The 27723-nt window shown below is 42.8% G+C and overlaps 1 protein-coding gene across 6 annotated transcripts; it reads right to left on the reverse strand.

Moving 5' to 3' along the window:
* Positions 1-71: 71 nt before the first annotated feature.
* LOC129182472 (calmodulin-regulated spectrin-associated protein 3-like) lies at positions 72-23710 on the reverse strand. 6 transcript variants are annotated; one of them, XM_054778644.1, is made up of 19 exons: positions 23461-23710; positions 16741-17018; positions 16352-16492; positions 16166-16252; positions 15944-15982; positions 12560-12607; positions 9026-9164; positions 8803-8942; positions 8319-8412; positions 8050-8101; positions 7160-7221; positions 5482-5512; positions 3001-5227; positions 2809-2930; positions 2453-2739; positions 2300-2381; positions 2026-2150; positions 1816-1934; positions 72-1748 (listed from the first exon to the last, which is right to left on the reverse strand). In XM_054778644.1, the coding sequence occupies exons 1-19, from the start codon at positions 23609-23611 to the stop codon at positions 1404-1406; spliced, it is 4569 nt and encodes a 1522-aa protein (XP_054634619.1). In that variant the 5' UTR covers positions 23612-23710; the 3' UTR covers positions 72-1403. The 6 variants fall into 6 exon arrangements, with proteins under 6 accessions (XP_054634619.1, XP_054634613.1, XP_054634616.1 ...); XM_054778638.1 differs by having other exon boundaries at positions 73-1748; positions 3001-5329; XM_054778639.1 differs by having other exon boundaries at positions 75-1748; positions 3001-5329; positions 15944-15979.
* Positions 23711-27723: the final 4013 nt, after the last annotated feature.

Below are 27723 nucleotides of genomic sequence, written 5' to 3' on the forward strand. Positions count from 1 at the left end.
CGTCTCACTTGACAGGTCCATTGTGCTTGTGCTAATTTTCTCTCATGCCGCACAGATAGACTACTACTGTATTTTTACCTTTTTTCTTTCACCACATATTTGGTGTCAAATGCTGATACTATGTGGGAATGCATGAAGGTAAGTTTTGATGACTTATTGAGTGCTAATGCGCACATTTGTCTCATGTTAATTCATGCTAGCACACTGCCTTGTACCACACGTTTTCTCTGGAAAAACTCTAGGTTTGAACTGGTAGATGATGGGTCGGCATTCATTTTGTGCTTTTAATTTTTTCATGTTATTCATGTCTTAGTTTTACACAATACATAATAATAATAAGATAAATTAGATCGCTATATAGTGTACGATCCCACCCCCCTGGAAATTACGTCATTACAGTAAACTTACCTCAGTGTTTTCGCTTATCTTACGCCCTTCCCACGAGTCTTTTTTTGTTTTTTTTTGCAACTTGATCATACAGTAGCTGTTTCCACACATGAATGTTGGTTTTTAAAGCACCATCTTTATTCGCATGCACTCTTAAATAGAGCACCATGATAGACATCCTCAATTAGTAACCTTCAGTTATCATAGTGTACAGTAAAAAAAAGGATCATTTCGCAACCAGGAAACTACATATTGGTTCTCACACGCAGTAAATCATTCAGTGACAATCTGCATCATTATGACACATCATTCGCAATAGGATGCTTTACAAAATTTACGTCCTGACAGCTTGTAAGCGTGTATAAAAGTGACATTCTACTGAAGGAACTGTGGAACCAGTGGGTGCACTTATCATGTTGCTGGACTATGAGCATTTTGACTGAAGTTTTATGACTGTATAGGAAATGAAAAAGATGCTGACATTTTCATGCACATCAATGACAACCTTATTTATTACCATTCCTGATCCGACATAAGCAAATACTAAAGGTTTGAAGGAGTTATCTGTGCGGACGCCAAGTGAAATCAATAGTTCTCACCTTGAGTTTAAACTACCTCAGAGTTTGAAGCTCAGTCAAGGAATATCAGCATCCGTCCAGCTGACCTAATCTTTGCTTCTCAGTGATCTTGGGTGCAGTTGAAAATGTTACCTCAACTGTCAGGCACCAATCAAAATCAATAGGGCTCTTGAGGTGTGGGGGGGCGGGGAATTACGTGCCGTTTTTGACCTCACCTGCCTCAGCCGTCATTGTTTCTCTCAAAATGGGGATCTTGCTCTGACAACCCCTGAAGGTTGATGATGGGTGGGTTAAAAAAAGTTGTAAGAGAATGAACTTAATGAACTTGTGTAGGACATCCTGTGAAATCAATTAAGTTCTTGCTCCGATAATCCATGGAAGAAGAAGGGATAAGGCGGGCTTAAATCCCGGCTAAACAACAACTTTATGCAAATTCCATCACTTGGAAACGAGCGCCTTCTTGGTGAGGCTTGTCCTCCTGCTGCCCCCACCTGCGCCTCCGCCTCCGCCCGCTGCCCCTCCCCCGTGCCACAGGTGGCCAGGGATTGTGAAGGCATCCACACTCATGCCCATGGTCTTAGAGGGGATGGCGCTGAACTGCTTTCGATCCGAGCTGTACTTGTACATGGACTCTACCTGGGCGGAGCTTATTGTCCTGGGTCCCACTCCAGCCAATCGCACAAGCTCCTGGGAGTCGGGGTTGGTGGTGTAGACACCTCTGAACTGGCAGCTGGAGTCACGCAAGAGGATGAGGAAGTGGTTGGCAGGGCTCTTCTCCATCTCCTGTGGTTGAAGGAAAAAGAGGTTAAATATGACCGAAGTTGCTAAAGTGGGGTACGCGTACATTCACCTCCACTATCTTGTTCTTTTGGCTCTCGTTGACCTTCCCAGCCAGGCAACAGCGAGACAGAGCATTGTGAATGATAAACTTGTTGGACTTGAAGCTTGGTTCTTTGAAGAGCTTTGGACCTGATCCAGAAACACAAACATCATAGCTTGTTTTAGTTGAATTATTTCAAACCCACGTGGGTATAAGAAGCCATGCTACTATGCTAAATACCAGTGTATTCCAGGGCAGGCGAGGTTCCATTGGAACCAGTTTCACAGTCTCCATCCTGCTTGGCCAACCGACTCGGCGTCACACATCCAGAAGGTGAATCAGGTCGGCTGCCAGATGACGTGACCCTATAAGATGCACAGCTTAGAGCATGTGCAGTACCGTGATAAAGTCTAGACCTGTTTTTGCAATGCTTGTCTAGCTTCTCAATGTTTGTAAGTGAGCAGACTACTTCTTGGTTCATGGAGGATGACAAACATAGAGATAAAATGAGCACCTATGGACTTTCTTGTCGCCGTCATTGTTTCCATCTGTAGCTGCCAGGTTGAGTGACGAGTGCGACTTAGTCATCTTGGAGGCTGGAAGAACACAAGATCATGGTCATAAAAAAATTCTTTGCAAGTATCTAATTTTGTGCACATTTCTTTACCGGTCGCTCTCTTGGCAGGGCTCAGAGACAACTGTGTCTCCTCTCTAGTCACACTGCGAGGACGCGCTCGTGTCTTCCTGACAGGGGATCGACCTTGACTGGTGGGTTTCTGCTGTAGAACCTTGTCCAGGTTGTCCATAAGCCTCAGCTGTTGGCGGCGTGCATACTCGGCACGTGTGAAATCTCCACGGCGAGCTGGAGTCGCCGGAGGGGTTGGGGAAGGCGAGATGGTTCCGACAGGAGGTGTATGGGAAGGGGAGGCTGCAGTCTTGTCAGAAGATGGGGGTCTGGGGGAAAAGGGAAAAATAGTTTAGTCTTGGTTGGATTGATTGAGTTGTTTCTGTAGGGGTACCTGCCTTTTTTCCCGTTCTTGTTCTTGGCACTGTCTCTTCCTCTTCAGCTCCTCTGCTCTCTTCTGCTGCCTCTCTAGAAGGAGAGCTTTGCGTTGAGCCATCTCTCCTTCGTTTTGCACATCCTCCTGCAGATACCCCCATCTGTTTTTACAACTGGATTTGCTAAAAAACTGCCACATTTTGGCAAAAACTCACCTTAAAGAAGAATCCTATGCCTCCTTTAGCTCCAAGCTCGTTTTCTCCAGGTTGTTCCACAGTGAACACTTTTGCCTGGTCTTCACTGGATTCAGTTTGTTGGTCTGAAGAGTTCCCAGCTTCTGTGGCCGAATCCAGCTGTTCTGTGGCATCTGAAGCAAGGACAATGGCAGGCTCTGCAGCACATTCTACCTGGTCACTCATGGAATCAGAAGAAAAGTCCTGCCCCTCATCTGTTTGCTCATCGCTGCCCCCCGGTGGTCCTCCGAGGGAGGAGAGTGACATCTCAATCCCTGCACCTCCGGCCCTGCCTCCATCTCTTCCTGTGGCGTACGCAGCAGAAATGGATAATGTTTCGCTCTCAAAAGAGCATTCAGAGGGAGGTCCAGAGCTGCTGCCAACCCTTGGGTGATGAGGTATGGGCACTGCCAAGGCCCCCTGTGCTTCGGTCGCCTCAATATCCTCCTGCTCGAGTTCCAGGCTGAACTGGGTGGGTGTCTCACTGGATCCGGTGTCTGAGGTGCTCTCATCAGGTGGTGGCACAGGCCGGGGGGACTCCTGAGGCGTTCGAGGCCCGCCAATGCGGAATGACGACGAGGTCTGCACTTGACACTTGCTGGGTGACACTCTTCGCAGATGGGGGAGGGTGTCCACATTGTGAGTGGGCGTCAAGACACGATTAAGAGGGGGGAACTTGAGCTCTGAGGGTCGTGGGTGAGGTTGGGGTCGTGATTGATGTTTGGGACTGCGTGGCGTGGACGAGGTGTGGATCCTGGTACGGGGGGCAGGAAGGGAGGAGGAGATAACTGTTTTTGGTGACGTTGATGCAGAAAGAGCGTGAGTCCGGCGGGATGGTGAGGAGACAGAGGAAGGATTGGGACCAGTGGGTATCATCCAGGCTTTGCTGGTGCCCATGCTAGGACTTTTGGTGGGTGTTCTTGGGGGTGTCTTTGTGGGGGTGTGGGGAGGGTTCTTGGTCGGTGCCTTGGAGTTACTTTTAGGTTTTGACTTTGGAGTGGCTTTGTACGAGTTTCTGGGTCTTTGGTTGCCCAGAAGTTGCTGCTGCTGTTCAGTTAGCTTCTGCATGTCCATCTGGAGGGACTGCAAAGCTTCACTCAGTTTCTGAACTACTTCATTATACTCCACAAGGATGGCCTCTCCTCCTTTCTCTTTCTCTTGACCTTTCTTGCTATCAATTGAGAATGTGACCTGCTTCTCTAGCCGAGGTGGGTTTGAGACAGATGGCTTGGCTTTCTCCTTGTCTGCTTTATTCTCTGTCTTTTCCTTGTCTTCCTCCTTTTTCAGCTGCTCCTCCATTTGAGTGAGGCGCTCCTCCAGGGTGAGATTGTCCTCCTCCAATCCCTCTCCTCCGCCCTCTCCTTGCTCTCGTTTTATTTTAAGAAAAGCTGTTTTTCCGAGCCTTTGTCTGTGCTTGGCAAAGATGGCTTCAATTCGTCTCTTTTGGGCTTCGATGCTTTTGCGTTTTTCCTCCAGACGAGCACCTAGCTCCCAGGCCTCTGAGCCCGGTTCAGGACCTCTGGGACCCAGGCTGTCCTGCTGGCCTGGAGTGCAGGGTGTCTGTGGCGTCCCCGGGGTGGTTGGGGTAGTGGCCAAGTCCTCCCCAGTGGTTACTGGGTGTCTTCTTCTGCTGTCTCGTCGCTCTGCGAAGCTTGTCATGCGTGGGCTGCTGCTGGCGCTGTGGTGACCTTTGCTGGGTCGAATATTACCAGGGGTATTTCTGGGGATGTCGTCAGATGCTTCCGATGAGTCTACGCTGCCATCTCGCAGTACAGAATCATCATCACGTGACATATGAGTAGCTCGTGATGACCTCTCCTTGCTCACACCGCCATTAGCCTCTCCACTGACCGGCCGGTAGATGACTCCCGAACAGCAGGGGGCGGAGCTACTGAGCTGAGGATTGTCCTCCACTGGGGAATGCAGGAAGAAACCAGCAGGAGCACCCTCTGGACACAATCTGGGCTCTGGCCTTGCTGCCAACACTCCCTTGCCACCTTTCTCTGCAGTCCTCCCTTTCTTTCGATCTTTGGTGCCAGGAGCAGGGACCACCTGTTGCGCCTCCTCGATGGTGGGCAGCTCTCCCAGCGGCGCCCAGGAAGACCGCAGTGACGGTGCTGAGGCGCTGACCAGGTGGCTGAGGTCCTCACTGGGGCTGTACGGAACGCATGTCGTTGTTGCAGGGATGGCGGCGCTGAGGCTGTCCGTGCTGACAGAGCGAAAGACAGAATCTATTGGGTTGCCCATGACAATATCAACATCACTGTCCAGCCCAAATGGGATGCTGAAAGTCACTGCTGACAGAGGACGACTGCAGGGGGAGGGTGTTGGTGATGGTGATGGTGGGGCAGTGATGTGAATGCGGTGAGACCACAGAAGCCAAAGTAGGGGGGTTTAGAAAATTAAGGCAAAGTATGAATGCAACAGCACCTTGACTACAGAACCAACATCCAAGTTTCATACCTGATCTGTTTCTTGGTCCAGCTTTTGTTTTCTGGAAGGACAGAGAATCACAAGTTAGTCTGTGAACATGCATTTTGGTTTCTTTCTCAAGTCTTTCTCAAGTTCTTACACACCAACCCCTCCTTGGGCCTCCAGACTGTTCCCACAAATTTGGAAGCATACAAATGTCTTGGAAAAATGAGGAATTAAGATTCACGGGACAAGTCCAATTCCTGATCGACTATCGTAAATTCCGGACTATAAACCACTACTTTTTTCACACACTTTGAACCCTGTGGCTTAAACAATGATGCGGCTAATTTGGCTAAAAGAACCACAGTTCCCGTGATGCTTAGAGTGCAGAGTTAGGAAGTAGTGAATTTCTGAAGTGGGTGCATATTGAAGTCTTATGCAGTGATTGTATTTTGATCTGACAAACATTAAGTAAGTTTGATCAAGTGTAGAATTACTATAGCCTCTGCTTGAACTGCTTGGACTGCGGCAGCTGTTGAGCTCAGATGAAAAAAAGCATCTCATGTCTCATCACCGCAGATAACGAGTGACACTGGGAACATCAAGTGGAGGTAGGATTGCAAGGTTTATAGCGTGTCTTTCTGTGTAAATATCCCATGCAACGTTCCTCTCTAAACTGTGTGCGTGCACAATGATCTTGTGTTCTCAGCGCGCAGCAAAGTGAAATCCAACCTGAACTGTAAATAAAATAAACACTTTATTCATAAAGACTTTATATAAACAATTTATTCTGTACCATTTTACAAAGCAAATCCGTGAGTAACAGGTGACAACAAGCGATAACAAGACGATGACGAACACTATTCAGCCAAGGATGAGATCCTGTTGGTGCGTATTTACTCACGCAGCCAATCAATTCATTCAGCGCGTTACGTAGTACATGCCGCTGTTTTGCAGGTTCGCTTATAGCTAATGGTGCAGTGCCACATCCACTCACCAAGCTTAAGCAAAAAAGCTGACTGGCTGTCAGAGTATGTGAGAAAAGAAGAACAAGAGTTGAATCTGGGTGAGATTTTATCTTTTTCGAATGAGAGTGTGGACTGAATGTGTGGCTTAACCAAGCATGTGGTACTGGCATGCTTTTATTTTGATGGCCGGACTTACCGAATACAGGAAGTGTGACGCGGAGTTTGCACAAGTGATGCCGAAGGAACTGGAAGGTAGTTGCTTGTTTTTTTTTTTTTTAATTTAAATTTTTTATGTAGACAAAAGTAAACATGCAGCAAATGTGGCATCACTTTCAAGTACATTTCCAGAATTAAATAGTGCCATAAGAGGCTGCTGCAAAACAGAAATGAAATAAGGAAATAAAAATATACATAATTAACAAAATAAATGGTAAAAAACAGAAAAGAAATGGAAAATGAAATGATAAACTAGGTGTTTCCTACAAGATTCAGATCATTAATTGGATGAGAAAGTTCCTCAGCTTGTTTTGTCTGAGGTGGACAAAAAAGAAAGCTACATTGTGAAATACGTCTTGCTGAGGGAACATTGATCCCATGTTACAACATGGACACCTGCGGCTTATAGGTAATTGTGGCCTATATATGTAAAAAAAAAAATTCTCTTTATATTTGGTGGGTGCGGCTTATATTCGGGTGCGCTTAATAGTCCAGAATTCACGGTAATTCATTGTGTCCCTACACTTTTGTGTGCTTCTTACCTGGTGATAACGGAGAACAGATGGGCACAAACGGTTGTTTGAAGATGAATGAGGGAGAACCGCTGAAACGGGACATCACAGTGTGAGACAACAGATACAAATAGAGTAAATCCTTGTTTATCGCAGTTAATTGGTTACAGACCCGACCGCGATAAATGGATTGCCGCAAAGTACGATTTCTTATTGATAAATATAATATTTTCGTAGTTAGAGCATAGGAAACCTTATACATACGTTTTATTTCTATATTATTGGAGCCTTCTGGACAGACAATAACACCCCTATAGTCACTATTACACCCATATTACCCAATATACTCGATATAATCAGAGAGAATAAGCCTTTTAAGACATAAATAAGACTTGTGTGTGTTTCAGTAAATGTCTTCCAGACATGTTGACAGCAAGTGACGTTGGGAGTTGAGTTTTAGCTGGAGTACGGCCACAACTGTACTCCGTGTTATTATTATGATTATGATGGTGACGATTATGATTATGATTATTATTGTTCCTGTAGTGAGATAAAAATTCAAACCTGCAATAATTGTTGTTGACAACGATCAAGTCTGGTGCGTGTGTTACTACTGACACCTAGCGGTAGACTACACTTCATCAACATCCTTTAATCTTACTGTGCAATGTTTGTATTTTAATTAATTTAGTCATTTTTATCTCTTGAAAATGCTTAATTTAGGCCAATAATATGTAAAATGTGCTTAATATGCATATTTTTTACTAATAACAGGCCATGGTCAACCACAAAACAGCGGCCATTTATTAATTCATTTTTGAAAAATCACAAGAAAGTGAGGCCGTGATGATCGAACCACAAAGTGACAAGGGTCGACTGTACCACAGTACTGTTACGGTGTACAGGTTGGACGCAGGTACCTGTTGCTGTTCCCGCTGACTGGACTGGTACAGAAAACTAAACCTGAGACATCTGCAAGACACAAAGGAAGCACAGCTTATTTGAAACTACCGTAAATGCTCCAATTAACACGTCTATTCAATTAATAGTCGTACGTGGTCTACAAAAGCAAATGACTGCCGGGGTGTCTAATTAGTGGCGGCTAAAAAAACATTGGCATTGACAGTTGTGGCTGAGGCAACCTCTTTGATGCGGTTTTTATGCAGTGGATTGGTGATCCAAAACTCACCTGTAAGGTCGACAGCTTGTAATGGTCGAACAAAATCCGGTTTCTTGATTTCAAACCACTCCAGCAGCTCGGCTACGAAGCTCATGATATTCAGCTGACAAGAAAAGCAGTTATATACATTATAAAGCTTACGGGGTGGGCTTGGGGGTGGTACTCATTTAACAGCCCTATATGCCCTTCATGTGATCATGTTAATTTAGGTATAAGTTCCGACTTACATGAAAACTCAACTTACATCACAGTCGTAGGAACGTAACTCGTTCGTAACGTGAGGACCACCTGTACGTTATATGTTGCATGCTGTGAAAGCACTAGCATCAGTGCTAACATATATAAATTACACTTGACTAGTGTAGGGGGAGCCCTAGAGCAAAAAAACAAACAAAACATTTTTCCTTCAAACTGCTTTAAGGATGCTGCTGCTTCTTCTGCAGGTATGAATTATATATACAGTATTATATATTGAAAAGGTGCTAATGCTTACATGCAGGACAGGTGGCGCATAGAGAAGGTCCTCCAGGAGGAGAAGGCAGCAGCTCTGCAAGCTATTCTCACAAAAATCTTTAATCAGCTGAAGGTTGTAAAGACTGTCAGCCACTGACATGGTGTCCTTTAGACAAACATCTGGAACAGGTACAATGATGGAATCATTATTGTTGTGTTCAGAAGAAAATATCAATATTTGATTATGTAGTGCGTGTGTGTACCCTCCAGAGGCAGCACGTTAGGGCAGTAGTAGTGCAGCACAGCAGCTATAGCGCAGCCATTAGACAGGTCTTTGACCGCAGTGACCAGCGGGAAGGTGGGAGTCAATTTAGACTGCACTTTGTCCTTCCTGTAGCGGATCTAAAGGAGAAGCACAAAGCAAGGGAGGTCAGAGTGAAGACAGCCCAGGTAGTACTCACTAAAAGACTTGTGTCCTTGTGTGATACAGAAATAAAGACTGTGAAGCCACAACAAGAAACGCAAAAAAATAGAGCAAAAAAATACTTGCTGGCCACAACATTAGGTACACGTGTACGGTCTAATGGGATACAATACAAGCGCTGTATCAAAAAGTTTGTCTTTAAACACATAACAATGCTCACTTTTGATTGACACTGTCAGTGTCGTTTGACGGACATTCTTTACATTTTTCCCAATAGAAAATTTTTTTATGACAAATTTGAAAATGCATTCAATTCAATTTGCCATTTAAACATCAAATAAATAATCATAGTAAGTAATTAAGTAAAATGTGTTACTTTCAACTTGAATTAATTATATTCAAAATGCATTAAATGTAAGATTTATAAATATGGTCATGGTAATGTTTCACTTTGGAATACATCACATATCACAATTCACAATTCCACATGTCCAAAAGGAGGAGGAAGAAGCAGAGCTTATTCAGTCCTACCCCCTCTTTGTTTCACATCAATTGCTAATACATTTGTTCATTTCCTATTCAACATGTTCCCTATGCCAGTTCTGAATAACACAAGACAATCATAAAGCAATACAACAATGTGTTACAATGAAGTTGAGGTTTGTAAATCTGTATGAACAAATTGCTGGAAATTGCATAAAGTGCAGCTGTCATATGACAAAGCATTCAGGATTCTTCTTCCTTATACTTTGTAAGCATCAACTGCTTGTTCCATAATTTGATTCCACATACTGATATGCTGAAGGTTTTTAGCGTTGCATGGGCGTGTAAGTGTTTTAAGTTACATTTTTTCCTGAGGTCATATTTCTCCTCTCTTGATGAGAAGAATTGTATTACGTTCTTGGGTGGCAGGTTAATGTTTGCTTTATGCATAATTTGAGCTGTTTGAAGGTTTACCAGGTCAACTATTTTTAATAATTGTGATTTTAGGAATAGAGGGTCTCTATAGGCGGCATTATGTATTATCTTAACTGATCTTTTTTCTAGTTAGTGAGTGAAGTGTACTTTTGCAGTTATTTCCCCATATCTATCCCCGCACAATAAGTTAGATATGGCAAAATTAGATATATAGACATGTAATACAAACATTTTAGTAAGGGTTTTTAAAAGAATGAAAATATGAAATTAAATTTTAAAAAATGTAATTAAACGTCAAATAACTATATCATTTTTCTTATAAAAACGAGTCATTTTTCTTTATATCAAAAATGTAAAACATTACATTTAAAATGCTTTAAATTTTAGCTGAAAAAATGTATGTATATATATATATATGAATTTATATAATATAATATATTTATATAATAATATACACAAAATATAATATCATAATATAGAATAATTTATATAGAATAATACACTTTATTTGTAGAGCACTTTTTAAGGTGCTCAAAGACACTTTACAATGGAAGATAAAAACAATGTAAAGCTAAAAACAAACAATACAATAAACAGGACTAAAAACAAAACAAAGCAGCAATGTTTAAAAAATGTAACATTAAATACATTTTTTGAGTCGTTTATTGAAGGTGGGAAGGTCAGAACAAGCACGAAGTGGTTGGGGCAGTGAATTCCAGAGGGTGGGGGCGGCGACGGAGAAAGCTCCATCTCCCCAGATTCGGAGCTTGGTCCTACAGGGGAAGGTCAGGAGGTTGGAGTCATGGGTATAACACCGCCGGATCGCTAGTTGCCATCGTTTATGGTCGCAACTACGATGGTATCTGATCGTCTTCGAACCTCCGACTTTCGTTCTTGATTAATGAAAATATTCTTGGCAAATGCTTTCGCTTTCGTCCGTCTTGCGCCGGCCGGTCCAAGAATTTCACCTCTAGCGGCACAATACGAATGCCCCCGGCCGTCCCTCTTAATCATGGCCCCAGTTCAGGGTGAGAAAAACCCACAAAATAGAATCGGAGTCCTATTCCATTATTCTAAGCTGCAGTATTCAGGCGAGCGGGCCAGCTTTGAACACTCTAATTTTTTCAAAGTAAACGCTTCAAGCCCCGCGGGACACTCAGCTAGGAGCATCGAGGGGGCGCCGAGAGGCAGGGGCTGGGGCAGACGGTGGCTCGCCTCGCGGCGGACCGTCAGCTCTATCCCGAGATCCAACTACAAGCTTTTTAAATGGAGCAACTTTAAGATACGCTATTGGAGCTGGAATTACCGCGGCTGCTGGCACCAGACTTCCCCTCCAATGGTTCCTCGCGAAAGGATTTAAAGTGTACCCATTCCAATTACAGGGCCTCGAAAGAGTATTGTTATTTTTCGTCACAACCTCCCCGGGTCTGGATCCAAGTAACGGTGGAGCGATCAAAGTAACCATAACTGATTTAATGAGCCATTCGCAGTTTCACTGTATAGGTCCGGGTGTACTTAGACTTGCATGGCTTAATCTTTGAGACAAGCAGGATCAAGCAGGTCAACTCTTGTTTTTATAATATTTAAAGGTAAGGTATTAAGTATATATTATATCTAATTTTTATATGCAATTTTTTATATATAAATTGTAATATATAAATATGTACACACACGCACACACACATATAATATACTGTTACATAATTTTTTACATGAATTTAAGCTAAATTAAATTTAAAATAGATAAAAAAATTTATTTACTTTATGTAAATAATGTAATGTAAGTTTTATGTATTTTTTAAAATTTAAATAAATAATCTCATTTGAAATGCATTCAAAATGAAGGGGATATTTAACTTAAATAAATTAAACTTCAACAAGTTCAACTAAACAAGTAATTCCTCACCCCCTTGGTGGAGGTAATTAATTCCTTCCTGACAGTGTCAATCAAAAATGAGCATTATTATCTTCCTAGCATGCAAATCTTGGATACAGCTCTTTAACTGGCTCTCATTAGATTGTACGAGTGTACCAAATGTTGTGGCCATGTTGTGAGTGCATGTGACTATATAAATACAGTACAACATAAACACACACCAACTGGAGGGCGCGGCCTCAAGCTCCAGAAAACCAAGCATTGCAGAAATGATAAACAGTGGCCAACAAAAACAATTTAAAAAATGTGGTTTTAGGTGAGGATGCATCAAATGCACACACACTGGCAGCCATGAGGCTCTAAAACAAAAAAGCCGTGTCGGAGGAGGTCAAAGGTCATCATCAAGCACTAGACGTGGGGCAGGGGGTCACGCCTCCCGTAACGTGACTATTTGGCACCAGTGCAGTGAAATAAAACCACAATGCAGCTTTAGTGTTAGGGTGGAGATTAGTCAGTGAGGTGGAGTGTTGTTGCTACAGGAGACGTGGAGGATGAGAAGAGCGAGGTGTTATACTTTACCACTGGCGGTTTGTTCCCCGACTCCTTCAAACAAAAAGCGATAGCATGCTGGATGGGGGATGGCAGAGAAGAGGGACACAAGCGTAAAAATGACAAAGGGGTCCCCTGTAACACATTGTCACACAGCGACGGGAGGGGGAGGAAGAGGAGGGTGGAGGGGACAGTGGTGGAGAGGCGAGGCGGGGGACAAACAAGGTGGGTGTGGTTTCACCTCCCTCCCCTCCTTTCTTCCTTCTTAGCATTCCTTTTGCTCAAAACGATTCCCTGGAGCAGGGGTGTCAAACTCATTCTATGGAGGGCCGAGACACTGCAGGTTTTCTTTCCATCCAGTCACGAAAGCAGGTGATTTTAATGATCAACACCTTCAGTTTGAGGGAAGGACCTCATCAATTAAATCACCTGCTGAAGAAACTGGTTGGAGAGAAAACCTGCAGCGTCTTCGCCCTCCAGGGCACGAGTTTGACACATGTGCCCTAGAGTCACAATGGGCCTCATTCACGAACATCTTCTTAAAAGTCTTCTTAAGAAGTGTACTTAAGAATGCGCGGGTTGGAAACCGCGCCACATTCACGACACGTTCTTAAGTAGGGATAATCGTTTGCACCGGTGTTCTTAGGTTGATGAATGCCAACTGCGATGCACGTGCATGTAAGGCCTAATTTGCATAGGTCACCGCCTATTATTTCCTATATAAGGTAAAAAATGTGCCGTGCGCAACAGGCAGCTGGAGGCGGAGATGGCAACGCGCAAGGGCAAGACTGAGGAGCAGCTGGACAACAAACGAAAGAAAAACTTCAATTGTACAGAAATAGAGGTGCTTTTACAAGGAGTGAGCGAACACAAGACCACCTTATTTTCACGTGTATCCACCGGTCATCAGGCCATCCAAAAAGAGTCGGCATGGAGCACCATTGCAGGAAACATAAATGCCGTTTCCACGGAGAAACGCGCCACCGCAGAGGTTAAAAAGAAGTGTTTTGACTTAAAATAGACTAAAAAAAACGATTGGACTGCACCGGAGGGATCTGGAGGAAACGGGAGGCGGGCCATCAATCAGAAACCAAACCATTTCGGAAACTCTAGAAAATATTTACACAATCATGATGGAAAAATAAAGTAAAAATACATAGTTTGTGTGTGACAATTTATTTTTTCTGTGGTTACATTTGATTAGACGCTGCCTAATTAATACAGCAGCCTCGTGCTCTGGCTCAAGACGTGGCTGGGGGCGCATGTCGTTATCTGGGGGGTGCTACATGCACAATAGGCACACCACGTTTCATTGCGATGTTATTCTGATGATCCTGCACACCTGCAAGAACAGAGAGGGAAGCCTGAAGCCTGAAGCGGGACATCAAATATTCGTCGCTTTCAGCAAATAAATCTACATGGTCCCTTTACATTCTCTCTCTGCGCAGTGCACGTCCAGCCAGGTATTTTTTTTTTTTTTTTTTTGATGAATTGGGATTTGAATATATATTTTATCGATGGAGTATATATATTTTAGTTGTTTTGATGATAAATAATTGTTGGGATATTTTATTTGCACTACATTTTTTGGGATCAGGTTGCAAAATCCATCATGAGGGCGATTGCGCATTGGAAGTGCAAGCTTTGCTTGTGCGTAAGAGTCCTCCTGAGCGTTCCTAGAATTTGTTCTTAGATCTAAGTACTGTGAGTTAAGAACACGTTTCGTGAATGCCAAAAATCTTCGTAAGAAGGCTTTAAGAACACATTTGTGCATAAGAACGTTTCGTGAATGAGGCCCAATGTCCTCAGAGCAGTGGCGCATGTATTCGAGGCCCACCAGTGGGCGCCCTTTCTCTCTAAGATGCATTTTACAGTGGAACCTAAGTTTTCGGATGTTTTGTAGGATTCGTTTTCGTCTCGGTTGTCTCGGTTTTTGTAAACGGTCTCGGTTATTGTATGGCCAAAATGTACGCCTGACAAACTAGTCGCTTGCCCAAACAAAGCAGCCATGCATTGATGACTAAATCTCTGTGAAGAATGGGCAGTGTGTCTTTAAAGTTGGGACACTATAGACAGATTGTGGCCAGGGAATCCTTTAATTGTCTTTATTATGTGTGTCTGGTTTATTTGCTCATAAAATGCACATGGACTGGTGAAGAACTGTATCCGTCCCCTTCTTTCCTCCTTTTAACCACTGCACCGATGAGGCATTCAAGCGCACTGCATATTTTTGAGTGTTAGAGGAATCTGTGCTTTTTATGTTTAAGATTGTTGTAAAAAAAGTTGCAAGTGCCAGAACTTTTACAAAGAATGTGACAAACACTATTACATCCAAGAAAGAAGTCCTAGCACAGTATAAAGGTAGCGCCTGTTACAATAAAATATATTGTAAAGGTTCCTTAGTTGACACAGGTTGGAAGGGGAATAGTTTAACAAAGACACACATAGTAAGACTGGCCAGTGTGTATAATGATTGTAGCTACTGCCGAAGTTTAGAATAGAGTTCAAGTGAGCAAGTATACAGCTCTAACCATCCACTCTTGAAAGTTTAATTTGTAACAAACTAGAATGAAACAGTGAACTCACCCTTCCCCTTCCACTAATTTCTGTTTGCTAGTCTTCAATAAAGGTAAAAGTCAAGGTAAATATTCATTTATCTATTTAATTTGTAATTTATGTGTATTTCAATTTGTTTTCTGCATGGAAAACTATAATTATTCTTTATAAAAATGTGTTTTGTGTTAATATTTTTGGGATTAATTGATTAATTAACGGATTAATTGGATTTACATGATTTCTTATAGGAAAAATGGATTCGGATTTTGTAAAATTTTGTAAAATAAAAAATAAGTTAACCGCTGTAATAGGAAAATATTACAAAATAAGACATTTATAGCGTGATGGAATTTGAATTTTATCTTCTTCGACTTTCCACCTATTTTTTCGTGTAAAATCTTGTAGTATGTCTGACTTCCTGTTTGTGTCATTCAAATAGTCTAGTGGGCGTAGCTATGATAATATGTCAGTGTTGTTTCATTCAACTATGGGGAGGTATGATTGTCTGTGAATTCTGCCTAGCAACAACTTCTGTTAATATATGACATTAATTTTTATTTTTTTTTAATAAATCAAGTATTCGTTTGTTTTTATGAGTGAATTAGTCATTGTTTGTGCCCAACTTTTTCATAGAAAATACCACTGCCTCAGAGTCCCAAACATTAACAAGCAACACACAAATTAACACTCTCTCTTTGGTCAGCTGACATGACAGGCAGTTCATTTAAAGAGACACACAGACACACACAAACAGTACTCACACACAAATATAGTATATATGCAGGCCCATCAACGTCAGCCACAGCGAGCACACACTGAGAGGACATACTGCATATGAGCAGGCGACAGCACACTTACGGGGACTAGCTTCCAGTACCAGCGGTTGGACGGGCCCTGCTGGAGAGCAAGGTGTGTCGACAGAGACCAGCCCAGGAGAGACACAGTGAGGATGATGATGTTAGAAGCTAAACAAGGGGGGGTGCTTGGCAAAAACAACATGTGTGAATGTATGTGTCACCACCCTTGACATCCTACCTTTATGGTGGGACCATTTTAAACTTCGACTTTGTGCATGTTTACCGTTTCCTGAGAAGGCTGTTGGTCAGTACACGGCTGAGACTTGGCCGGCTCTTCTTCCTCAGTACTCTCTCTCAGCTTCTGGTTCAGCTTTAAAGCCAACAACATGTACGTTAAGTCACCTGGGCTAGGCTCCGACCCCTGTGCCCATGCATGGGATGAATGCTTGTGTCTTTCACCCTGACTCACCCTGTTGACCCAAAAGAGTAGTGCGTTCTCCCACGGTGCCCCGACGCCCATCTGCTCCGCCTCCACCGCCATTTTGACCCTGCTCACCACCTCTCTGGCAGCCAGTGACATCAGGGAGTCGATCATGGCTAGGTGGGCTTTCTGCAACCGGGACACAAAACTGTCACTCAACTTTGCAGTGGTGTACAACTGCTTTGTATCTATGCTTCAAATCATTTATGGTGCAGTGACCCAGCAGATCCAGCAGACGGAGCTGTGGTGAAAAAAGTTTGGTGTTTGTAGAATTAGCGTCCACTTTTTTATAGGTACCACTGTCTACAGCACTAGAGTTGTTTAATAAGTTTGACGAGAGTTTAATGAATTAGATGGACATAGGGATAAGTGTCTACCATCTTGATGGGGACATGGCAGAGGTCGTCCTCAGTGACATCCACATTCTGGACCTTCGGGGCAACCCCTTTCTTTGTGAGGAACTGCAGCAGTGCAGAGTTGTCAGCCGGGGAGTCCTGTGATGCCGACACAGTGGCACCCTGCCCCTGGGCCAGCAAGGCCTGTGCTCGGCAGTAGAACTCCGGGGAGAGGAGCAGTTTGGAGACGGTTGGCTTGAGGTGCTCTTGTTCATACCTGTCCTTGTAGAGAGGTTCCCGTAACTCCACTGGGACATTCTCTGGGAACGGACAAGGAACATTAAGTAAGTAAACAAAAACTCAAGCCATTAAAATCAGTCTGTGTTGTGGCATATAGTGATAAGGTGGGTGGTTTGAGCAGTGAGTGAAAAGTGGGTCGATGAGTATACAGGAAGGTGGGACTAAGCAGAAAAGCAGGTAATTGAAACCAATGAGTGGTGCAGCATATAGGGATTGACAGGCGGACTGCCCAATGACTTTAATGTGGAATTATTACAAATCTGACCAATTACTATACATGAAGGCGGGACCTAAATAAAAGGCAGGAGCATTAAAACTAATGATGTGGTGCAAATACAGTAGTCCTTTATAAATAGACCGCCCAATGATTGCATGAGGGCTTAAAAAGCCGACCAATAACTTTACAGGAAGGCAGGACTTGCCATCAAAAAGAGCAGGGCTCATGAGGGACTACTTGTTGGCGTGTGACATTATATAGTTATATCGAACTACTGCAGTGTTTTAACTTACGATGAATTATCGATACACTCTCGCCCTGTCCGGGCTGTACAGTGGGAGCATTTCACTCGCATATGCGTCTAGATTGTGTGAGTAGAAAAAATAAAAAGGGAGCACACGTGTGTGTACGGATTTCAACCCTTTCATTCGCATTTTGCTCCTAAAATAAATCCACACAAAGTGGCTCAAACGAGAGTAAAATTTTCCCGCATCTGTAACCGACAAGTCTCCTACAACTTCTTTCTTTTTTCACCTCGGAAACCTGAAAAACACAGAACTCTCGTGCAAACATACCATCGCATATCACAATTTGTATCGTATCGTAAGGTACCCTGAGATTCCCAGCTCTACGTATGAGGGACTATTAAAAAGCGGATCACTGACTATATGAACACTGGCTGAAAAGTACAGTACAGGAAGGCGGGACCTACACAGAGAACCAATCACAACTAATTAGTGGTGCATCAAATAATGGTTGATAGGTAGAACATCCAGTAGCTATACCAGCCATCACCAAACAGCAGACCTCGGTCCGGATCCGGACCCAGTGATGGCCCTTTACGGGCCTGTGACTAATAAAAGTGAATAGGAAGTATAATAATAACAATCATTCTTGCGGACTGATCACAGCTGCAGTTTCCAGGCGTAATTACTTCAGTTATTATGGTTATGATTATGACAGCAAACGTGGTGACATCACTCAAAATGAGCCAATGAATTTGTTGCAGAGTGAATGAGAACCATACATCCATCCATTTTCTATGCTGCTTAATCTTCGAATGAGAACCATGGCTTGCTCACAATTAAGAAAAGTTGATCAAGAAAAGCTATTATTTAAAAGTGAATGGACGGACCAATTCTTCCAGAATTCAGTGCCACACCGCTGTGTCTCATATGCTCTGAAACTAGCGCTGATCAAAAGTGCAAATGTGACGCGACAAGCTGACAAAACACACATCATTCGAGGGGAAGTATCCTCCCACGTCTGACATGAGCGCACAGAAAATAACAGCTCTTAGATCCCAGTATGAAAAATCTACAAGAGTCATAGCACATTAATTTATAGCACAGCGAGGTGCAAATGTGTCTTCACTAAGGATTGTATGCATACTGGAGCAAAACAAAACATCTTTCACTGACAGCAGGGTTGTGAAAGAGTGCTTCTGCTGCAGAAACCTTACTCAAAGGTAAACAAAAAGAGGAATTGTGTGACAAATTCTGGCAAATTCCAATGTCAGCTATAACAATAACAAGAAAATGTGAAACTTTAAGAGGGTGTGCTGTTGCAGCTTTTCTGTTAAAGACACACTTATTAAATTGTTATTATTTAATTTTATTTTTTTCCCAGAGAAACCGGTGCAGTTTTATCTAGCTTAAAAAGAAGCCTCGTGTTCATTCATTGTTTGTACAGTCAAACATTTTATTATTTAGGTGAAATTTGGTCCTGTTTCCTTTTAATGCAACTTCGGTACCAAAATAATTTTGTTGCAGGGTGATGTGTAGAGTTTCATTGCATTAGATATTCATATGAGCTGGTCTGTTTGATTCAATTTAAGGCAAAATAAAGTTGTCACACTTAAATGTTTCAGATCATCAAACACATTTAAATATTAGTCAATGACAACACAAGTGAAAACAATATGCAGTTTTTAAATGAAACTTTTTATTATTAAGGGAGAAAAAAAACCCTACATGACCCTGTGTGAAAAAGTGATTGCCCCCTAAACCTAATAACTGGTTGGGCCACCCTTAGCAGCAACAACTGCAATCAAGCATTTGCAATAACTTACAATGAGTCTCTTACAGCGCTGTGGAGGAATTTTGACCCGCTCATCTTTGCCGAATTGTTGTATTTCAGCCACATTGGAGGTTTTCTGAGTATAACCGCCTTGTTAGGGGCATGCCACAGCATCTCAATAGGATTCAGGTCAAGACCTTGACTAGGCCACTCCAAGGCCTTCATTTTGTTTTTCTTCAGACATTCAGAGGTGGACTTGCTGGTGTGTTTTGGATCATTGTCCTGCTGCAGAACCCAAGTTGGTTTCAGCTTGAGGTCACTAACAGATGACCTTCAGGATTTTTTGGTAGACCGTATAATTCATGGTTCAATTTGTCACAGCAAGTCTTCCAGGACCCGAAGCAGCAAAACAGCCAATCACCATCACACTACCACCAACATACTTTACTGTTGGCATGATGTTCTTTTTCTGAAATGCGGCGTTATTTTTGCGCCAGATGCAATGGGACACACATTTTCTAAAAAGTTCAACTTTTGTCTTGTCAGAGTATTTTCCCAAAGGATCATCAAGATGAGACGAGCCTTAATGTTCTTTTTGTTCAGCAGTGGTTTTCGTCTTGGAACTCTGCCATGCAGGCCGCTTTTGCCCAGTGTCTTTCTTATGGGACAATCACGTTTTCCATGTAGGTGTAGGTTTCCATGTAGCCATGTAGGTTTGGATTTTTCTTCTCCTTTAATAATAAAAAGTTTCATTTAAAAACTGCATTTTGTGTTCAGTTGTGTTGTCATTGACTAATATTTAAATTTGTTTGATGATCTGAAACATTTAAGTGTGACAAACATGCAAAAAAAGAAATCAGGAAGGGGCAGACACTTTTCACACAACTGTATGAACAGTGACTGAAATCGGGTCAGTGAATATTCAGGAAGTCAGAACGTAAACGCGTAAAAAGACCAGCCAATCAATGGTTTTGCGTATAGGGATTGATACAGTAGGTAGACTGCATGAACAGTACTGTATGTGAAAAAGGTATCCAATGACGATGCAGAAATGTGGGAACCTACACAGAGATCATCAAAACCAATCAATACCCAATACTCGTAGTGTAGTCATGATGACAAGCAAATTTGGCCACAGTGGAGGTTTGCTATTGTCCTACAAGACGATAATGTTGTCTTCTGCATGAACAGCTCAGGAACAAGAGCGAGGATCAAGTCATGCATTCCACAAAGAAGGCGACAACGTTCCGCAAGCGGGACAGCATTGAAACACTGACCCACATTCCCGACACTGCAGTCTCAGAAGGATGCTGGTACTGTCGGGCTGACTACAGGGAAGTCTCCAACATCTATGTGCATTTCTGAGTTTCTTATGATGTCTTCTATCTTCTCTTATGTAACTTCTCCTCCAATCATCACTACTGTCAGTAAAATCTATAATTGAGTTGTTGTCGTCCCACTTTTAGCTGACACACGGTTAGTGTGTTGGCTTTGTTTAATTCTTTCACACGTTCAGGCACTAGTGGCAGGAAATGGGACGGTCGTCACTATGGAAACGATGGAAATGGAAAGCAGTCATTATTGTGTCCCAACAGCGACGAAGGCAATGAGACACGACAGCAGACTAGTAGAGCTGGCGCTGTTAACCTGTTTAGCATAATGCTGAGCTAATCTTATACAGGCAGAAGCAGGAATCTATGCCTCTGAATCATGCCCTGACACACCATGTATGAACATCTATGACATTGACCATGTTAGCGTTTCCTGGAGCTCAACAGGACCTCATGACAATTTAGTCAGATATCGTACAATTTATTTTGTTGCTCAGTTCAGCTTTCTTAGTATGTCCCCACTGTAACTACGTACTAGCCGATGTTGTTGCCTTTTGGCATTGCTCTTTGTTCCCTGTTGTTGCTGTTCATTCTTTGTCACTGTCCTTCCCACTTTACACCAGGAACTAGCACATTTTGTTGTTGCTGTTGTCTCTGTATGTCCCCTCTTAAATCACATACTAGCTGATGTTGATGCAATTTTCTCCTTGTTCTCGGCGCAAATCCCCACTTAAATTGTGGACTAGCTGAAGTTTTTGCTCTTTTCTCTATGAATGTCCCTTCTTAAACCTTGTACTGGCCAGTGTTGTTGTTGCTCCTCGGGGTCTCTGTATGTCCCATCTTAAACCAAACCAACAAATGTTGTGTCTGTTTTTTGTCAATTAGTAGGCTACATCCAGCTTAATGGAGGATGACCAAAAAATAGGTTTCATTGAAAACATAGTGACCCAAAAATAAAAATTCCTGTACAGTCGTCCCTCGCCGCATCCCATTTCAAATTTCACGGCTTGACTCTATCACAATTTTTCAAACATATATTAATTAATAAATCATACTGTTTTGTGGTTGAATACAGCCTATTATTAGCTACAAATTTGCATATTTAAGCAAACTGTACATACTAATACATACTAAAATTAAGCATTTTCAAGCATAAAAATGGCTAAATGAACTAAAATACAAATATGAGCCATTAAGAAAACCCATTCAAATCGTGAATGTAGTATTCTACATTGGTCACTAGGTGTCATTAATTGTTTTAATTGTTTGGTGAGACAAGCACCACACTTGATCGGCAGAACAACAGTGTTTTATTGCAAGCTTATATTATCTCACAACAGGCACAATAATAATAACATAATAATAAATAATAATCATCATAATAACACAGGCTACTATTGTGGCTGTAATGCACGACAAGATAAAACTCAACTCTGAGCTCCCAACATCACTTTGTGTCCTCCACACGGAACACATTTACTGCGACACACACAAGCAAGAGTTTGCGTTTTCTCCTGAATGGTTTATTTTCTCTGACTATGTCTACTATATTGGGTAATACAGATGTAAACGTGACTATATGGCTGTTATTTCATGTCTAGAGGACTCTAATGATGTTAAAACTGTATTTAGAAGACCGTAAACGGGTTTTTTATGCCATAACTACAGAAATATTCCATTTATAAACAAGGATGATAAACGAGGGATTGCTGTATTCGACGTTATGCATATTCTCATCAAAATGCAATTCATTAGTCCATGCAGAACCCCTCTAAAACCTTTAGTTTGACAATTTTTGGCATAATCCTACTCAAACAGCACAGACTGAATCCTGCTATTTACTGCTGCGGGGACCAAGACTTTTACTCAACATATAATAGCCATCTCTGAATAGATCTGGTGTCATATGGACATTGGAGTCATCATTTGTTCATTCGGCCAAGTGTGCTTGAATAAGCCTCAGCTCAGTTTGTGTGTGTATGTGGGTTGGGTCCCATGTGTGGGCCTATTTTCCCCTCGTAGCCTCTATTAAAATTCAAGACACCCAGTGGGCAATTGAATGTATAAATACATTAAGGTAAATAATGGAAAAATTCTCATAGTTTTTCATCATCAGTTAATTCTTGGTCGACGTTGCTTCATAAAAAAATGCGTCATAAAAAAATATCTAAAGTAAGATAATTACTGCATATATAATATATATAAAAACAGAGCAACACATACATACAATTTTAACCTTTTAACCATTGAAATTCTGGCAAATAAATAAAATAAAGTATATTACGCTGAATCATTTCATCCAATTTGTATTAGAGGCCAAAATACTGAGCATGATACTAAATAAAGTGATTGATTAGTCATAGGCACAGTGACAGTGAAATGACGTCACCCAGCAACCACACAAAGACCAATCAACACACATGCAGCGTGGAACCTTGACTGATATGTTTTACACCCCTTCGTTCAGACTATAATACTAACAATAAAAGAACAACACAGTAGTCACCTTGTAACAGTGACACAAATATTATGCAGCGAGCAATGCCACTGGCTGACCCACTTACATGCCGCACAGCAGCACTTTGCAGCAGTCTTTTGTTGCCCTGAAGGCAACCTCCACGCAGCCTACGTAGTGTGCACACGTATAAGGGGATCACCGACGGAACATGATGATAGCTATAGAAAGGTAATTAGCCTTGTCATGTGGTGACCATGTGAGGAGGAGCAGCTTCAGTATGGAGGATGAAGCAGCAAAAACGCTACATTAAGCATCTCAAAGCAGGGTGGGTTATACAGTATATACAATAAAATACAGTATAGTGAGTGCCACACCCATCCATCCATCCACCCACCCACCCATGCATGCATGTAGAGAACCCCCGTGGATGCTGATACCTGCACATCCGTAAGACTTGCACAGCAGCCACCGCACGCTCGCTCGGATCCTAGCCCTGCTGAAGTCACACTGGTCCAGAGGTGTGATCTCCGGCACGGAGAAGGGCTTCCTCGTCGTCGTCGTCGTGGCCTCGCCGGGAGAGTCCACCATGGCCGCGCTGTGGCGCACGGAGCACGGGTTGGATGGATGGGTGGAGGAGGGATGGAGGCTGGGGCTAGGAGGAGGAGGAGGACGAGAAGGAAGAGGGTGGAGGATCTTGTGACGTAGACCGCCGGAAGAGAGTAAATCACAGCTGGGAGACTTTGTACATCCTCTACCACTAAACATTGAATAGGTAGATAGATAACAGAGTAAATATATAAAACACATTACAGTTGGATGAAAAAGTATGTGAACCGTTTGGAATATCTCACAGCATATTTCTGCATAAACTGGTTATAAAATGTAGTCTGATCTTCATTTAAATAGTAATAATAAACAAACAGAGTCTGCTTAAACTAATACCACACATACAATATGTTTTCATATTTTTATTGAAAATAACGTGAACTTTCACAGGACAGGTAGGAAATAGTAAGTGAACCTTTGGGCGGGATAATGGGTGGGAACTGTTAGCAGCGATGCTGATGGCTCTGCGGTTGAAGTGTTGAAGATGTCAGCGTGGGAGGGGGACACCAATGATCTTCGTCGCTATATTCACAACTACAGTAGTTGCAGTGCAGCCTCCATACCACACTGATGCAGCCAGTGAAATGCTCTCTATGTTGCACCCCCGGGAACCTGGTGCTGCTCACCGTCTCAACAGCGCCATCGATGGTCAGTGGGGAGTGCTGCAGGGGTATTTTCCTAAAGTTCAGAACAATCTTTTTGGTCTTCCCCACATTGAGGAAGAGATTGTTGTCCTTGCAGCACTGAGCCAGTTTGCCCACCTCGCTCCTGTAGCTGGCCTCATTATTGGAGATGAGGAGATGAAACCTTATCCCAACCATGAAGAATGGTGGAGGGAGCATCATGATATGGGTGTGCTTGCTTCCTCAGGGCCTGGACAGCTTGCTATCAGCAATGGAAAAAAATAATTCACAGCATTATCGAGATATTTTGCAGAAGAACCCGACGCTATCTCTACAACAGCTGAAGCTCAAAGGAGGAATGGTGGATGCAACAGGACAATGATTCAAAACACAGAAGCAAATCAACAACAGAATGGCTTCAGAAGAAGACAATACGTGTCCTGGAGCGGTCCGGTCAAAGTCCTGACCTTAAAGGGGTAGTTCCCATTTTTTGACATGAAGTTGTATGACATCCCCATCAACAGTGTAGTCCAACAGTAACTTACCTCGCACATGAGCCCAGTTTTGGTGGGATTTTGGTGATGACACGCGCACACACACACACACACACACACACACACTCCTTCACAATGGCACAACCAGGAACTCTTCACCCTTCTATTTAAAGAAAATAATATACAGTCACAAATCCCATAGTTCCGAGCAGTGACCCACCCCGCTTTGTTCGACGGTCCTTGAACGTACCATTGTACGGTAAGTGTGCTAACTTACTCCTATGCTGTAGATTCAAGATTCAAGAGTTTTATTGTCATATGCACAGTAGAACAGGTAGTTCTGATGTGCAATGAAATTCTTGTTCTGTTCATTCTCCCAGCAGAAAGAAAGAAAGAAAAACACAAGAAAATGAATAAGAACAGAAGAAACATTAATAACAATAAATCAAGCAACAACAACAGAAGAGACATTAGCTTTTTCAAAATGGGGACTTGGAAGAGCCTTCAAAGCACCTTTCATGTTGCTGTAGACTTGGTACAGGATGCTATTTGCCCTCGTGGGAAAGCCTACATGCTGGTAACATTCGGGGAGAACAGTCCCGAGGCTCTGTGTCCACAAGACGCCGAAGTCCGATCTCCCCGGCAAGCGGCAAATGTCCCCAACCGGACCGCCGAGTCCGGTAAATCCTCCGCGAACACACAGCACTCTCCGATCTCCCGTAGCTGCAATCCTTGCTCTCAGCTCGTCCATCCTGTCTTCGAGAGAGCAGACGCTGGCCAGCAGCAGGCTCGGCAGCGGTGGCCCAGTCGCTACAGCCTTTATCCTAGCACGCAGGCCGCCCCTCCTGCCTCGCCTCCGCCTCGGACGCTCCTGGGCATTTAGCTCACCAGGCCCGCAGGCTGCTGCGTCCTCCCGACACAGAAGAAAGCCAGTCCGAGAGGCTGAACGAAAGCTCATGGTGAACCCCGCCGATGTTCAAAAGTTGTCTCTATGCTGCAAAAGTTGTCTCTATACTGCAATGCAACGCAGCACGTTGAATGTCCAACATGAACAACAAAATAGCAAAAAAATAGAAAAAAAACGGGAGAGTGAAACAGAGACGTCTGCCACGGAGGGCGCCATCTTGTTTTTTTTTTTTGCATTTGTCTTTCACCTCATATTTGGTCCCAAATGCTGATCCTATGTGGCAATACATAAAGGTAAGTTTTGATGATGTTATTAAGTGCTAATGAGCAAAGTTGTTGGTACATAACCTGAAGTTAATTCATGCGAGCACACTGCCTTTTACCACCATTTTGTGGTCTGCTTTTTGGGCCAGGAGGATGCTACACTGTTCTAGGCTGGCTGTACATGTGTATGGCTTAGTACATGCTGCACTGTGTAGCGGTGGGTGGTGAGCTGCCGGCATGCAGCATAGGGTCAGTATGTATCCTTGATATCAGTTTGGGCATTGGGCTGGAAGGTTTATGAGGTGAAAGTAATTAAACACTCTGCTAGGGATTGCTTCCCAGTGGGAAATAGACGGCGTTTTTATCTGAATAGCCGGTCAATCTGGCTGGCGGCCAGCACACTTTGACATTGACAACCCAGAGATGCCAACCATTACGATTTCAGCATAATGATTCCGATATTTTACCCCTCATTACGCTATTAGTAATGTTTTGGCTTAAATTATATATTCCAAGGATAAAAATAACAAACTCTTGAAATTAAGGACATAAAATTGGCCTCAGATACCACCAGATTGCAGGAAATGAGGTCTAATTTTAAAAAATTTTCGGGGGGAGGGCCCCCAGACCCCCCATTCCATTTCCAGCACCTCGACCTACGGCCTCGGCCACTACCCCCCTTTTCAAAAAAGCTAGAACCGCCCCTGATGTTGAAGGAAGGATTCAATAATAGAGTAGCTGCGCCATTCTTGTTAATCAACAAAATAGGTTTGGGCATGCTTGATGCCAGTGTTTCCAGGAGAATAGTGGGAATGTTGCGCTATGTGGTGAAGATGGCTTCATGGAGGGCATCCACTGTCTGGAACTGACGTTTCTGAAGAGGTAGGATATAATGCTAGCAATATGTTGTAATGTTGGCGACCTATAGGCAGTTGGAGAAACCCGCTGCATAACCGTCACTGTTTGTTTTGTTTTGTCTTGTAATGCCTGTATTTGTCCACAAAGCGGCAGTCTAATACAGAGCCAGCACAGCGCTGTATATGTGTCACATGGGTGAGTTCGTTCTGAACTGTTTTTTTAATTTTGTATCCACCATAACTCCACATTAGCCTCTAAAGTTTTGTGAAAACAGCTAGCCTTATTAATCTTTACTGACATTTATGTTTATTTAGTGTGAGTCAGTTGAAGGAAGAAGAATTTAGGGAAGGAATGGGGTAGGTGTTTAAAAGATTTGGTTTCCTGGAACAACTGGATCTCTGCAACAGCTCACAACCAGCTGTTAACATCTGTTGGGGACAGGGGTCTCTGAATGCAGCATTACGACAAACAGTGTGGAACAAAATCCGCTCTGTAACGTTTGTTCTGATTTGGAAACTATTTTGGCCATACAGTAGGATGTAATGGAAATAGAAATAGTCTGTCCCTGGGTCAAACTGTCACCATCAGAAAACTGTACAGCACAGGCAATGTACACTCTAACATTCTTTACAGTCACCGAAGTGTTAAAGGCTTAATTTTAATGATGAAGGCACAGTGCACCTCACACTTGTTGTTAATATATTTAACCTCTAAATGTGAAATGTAAAAACAATTTTAAAAAACCCACCAGAGCATACCTTACTGAAACAACTGCTCACATAAACAATGCATATATATTTCTATTATCGCATAGACATGCACAGACATGATGGCCCATAGAGATGAGTCATCATTGTGGGTGGGTAAAGCCATGTAGAAATATCTAACCAAGCCAGTATTTCCCCATTCCAGAAATACCTACCACTTTTACTAGCACTGAGCACACATA

The sequence above is a fragment of the Dunckerocampus dactyliophorus genome, chromosome 6 (genome assembly GCF_027744805.1).
Source record: "Dunckerocampus dactyliophorus isolate RoL2022-P2 chromosome 6, RoL_Ddac_1.1, whole genome shotgun sequence".
In the NCBI taxonomy this organism is placed as follows: Eukaryota; Metazoa; Chordata; class Actinopteri; order Syngnathiformes; family Syngnathidae; genus Dunckerocampus; species Dunckerocampus dactyliophorus.

Bases quoted from the DNA above. Each gene is read 5' to 3' on its own strand.
- LOC129182472 (XM_054778638.1), bottom strand. From the start codon at position 23,611: ATGGTGGACTCTCCCGGCGAGGCCACGACGACGACGACGAGGAAGCCC. The intron at 8,413-8,802 runs GTAAGCATTAGC...TTTTCTTGTCAG, and splicing joins ATGCGCCACCTGTCCTGCAT to CTGAATATCATGAGCTTCGT. The intron at 2,151-2,299 runs GTGCTCATTTTA...TGCATCTTATAG, and splicing joins GGCGACAAGAAAGTCCATAG to GGTCACGTCATCTGGCAGCC.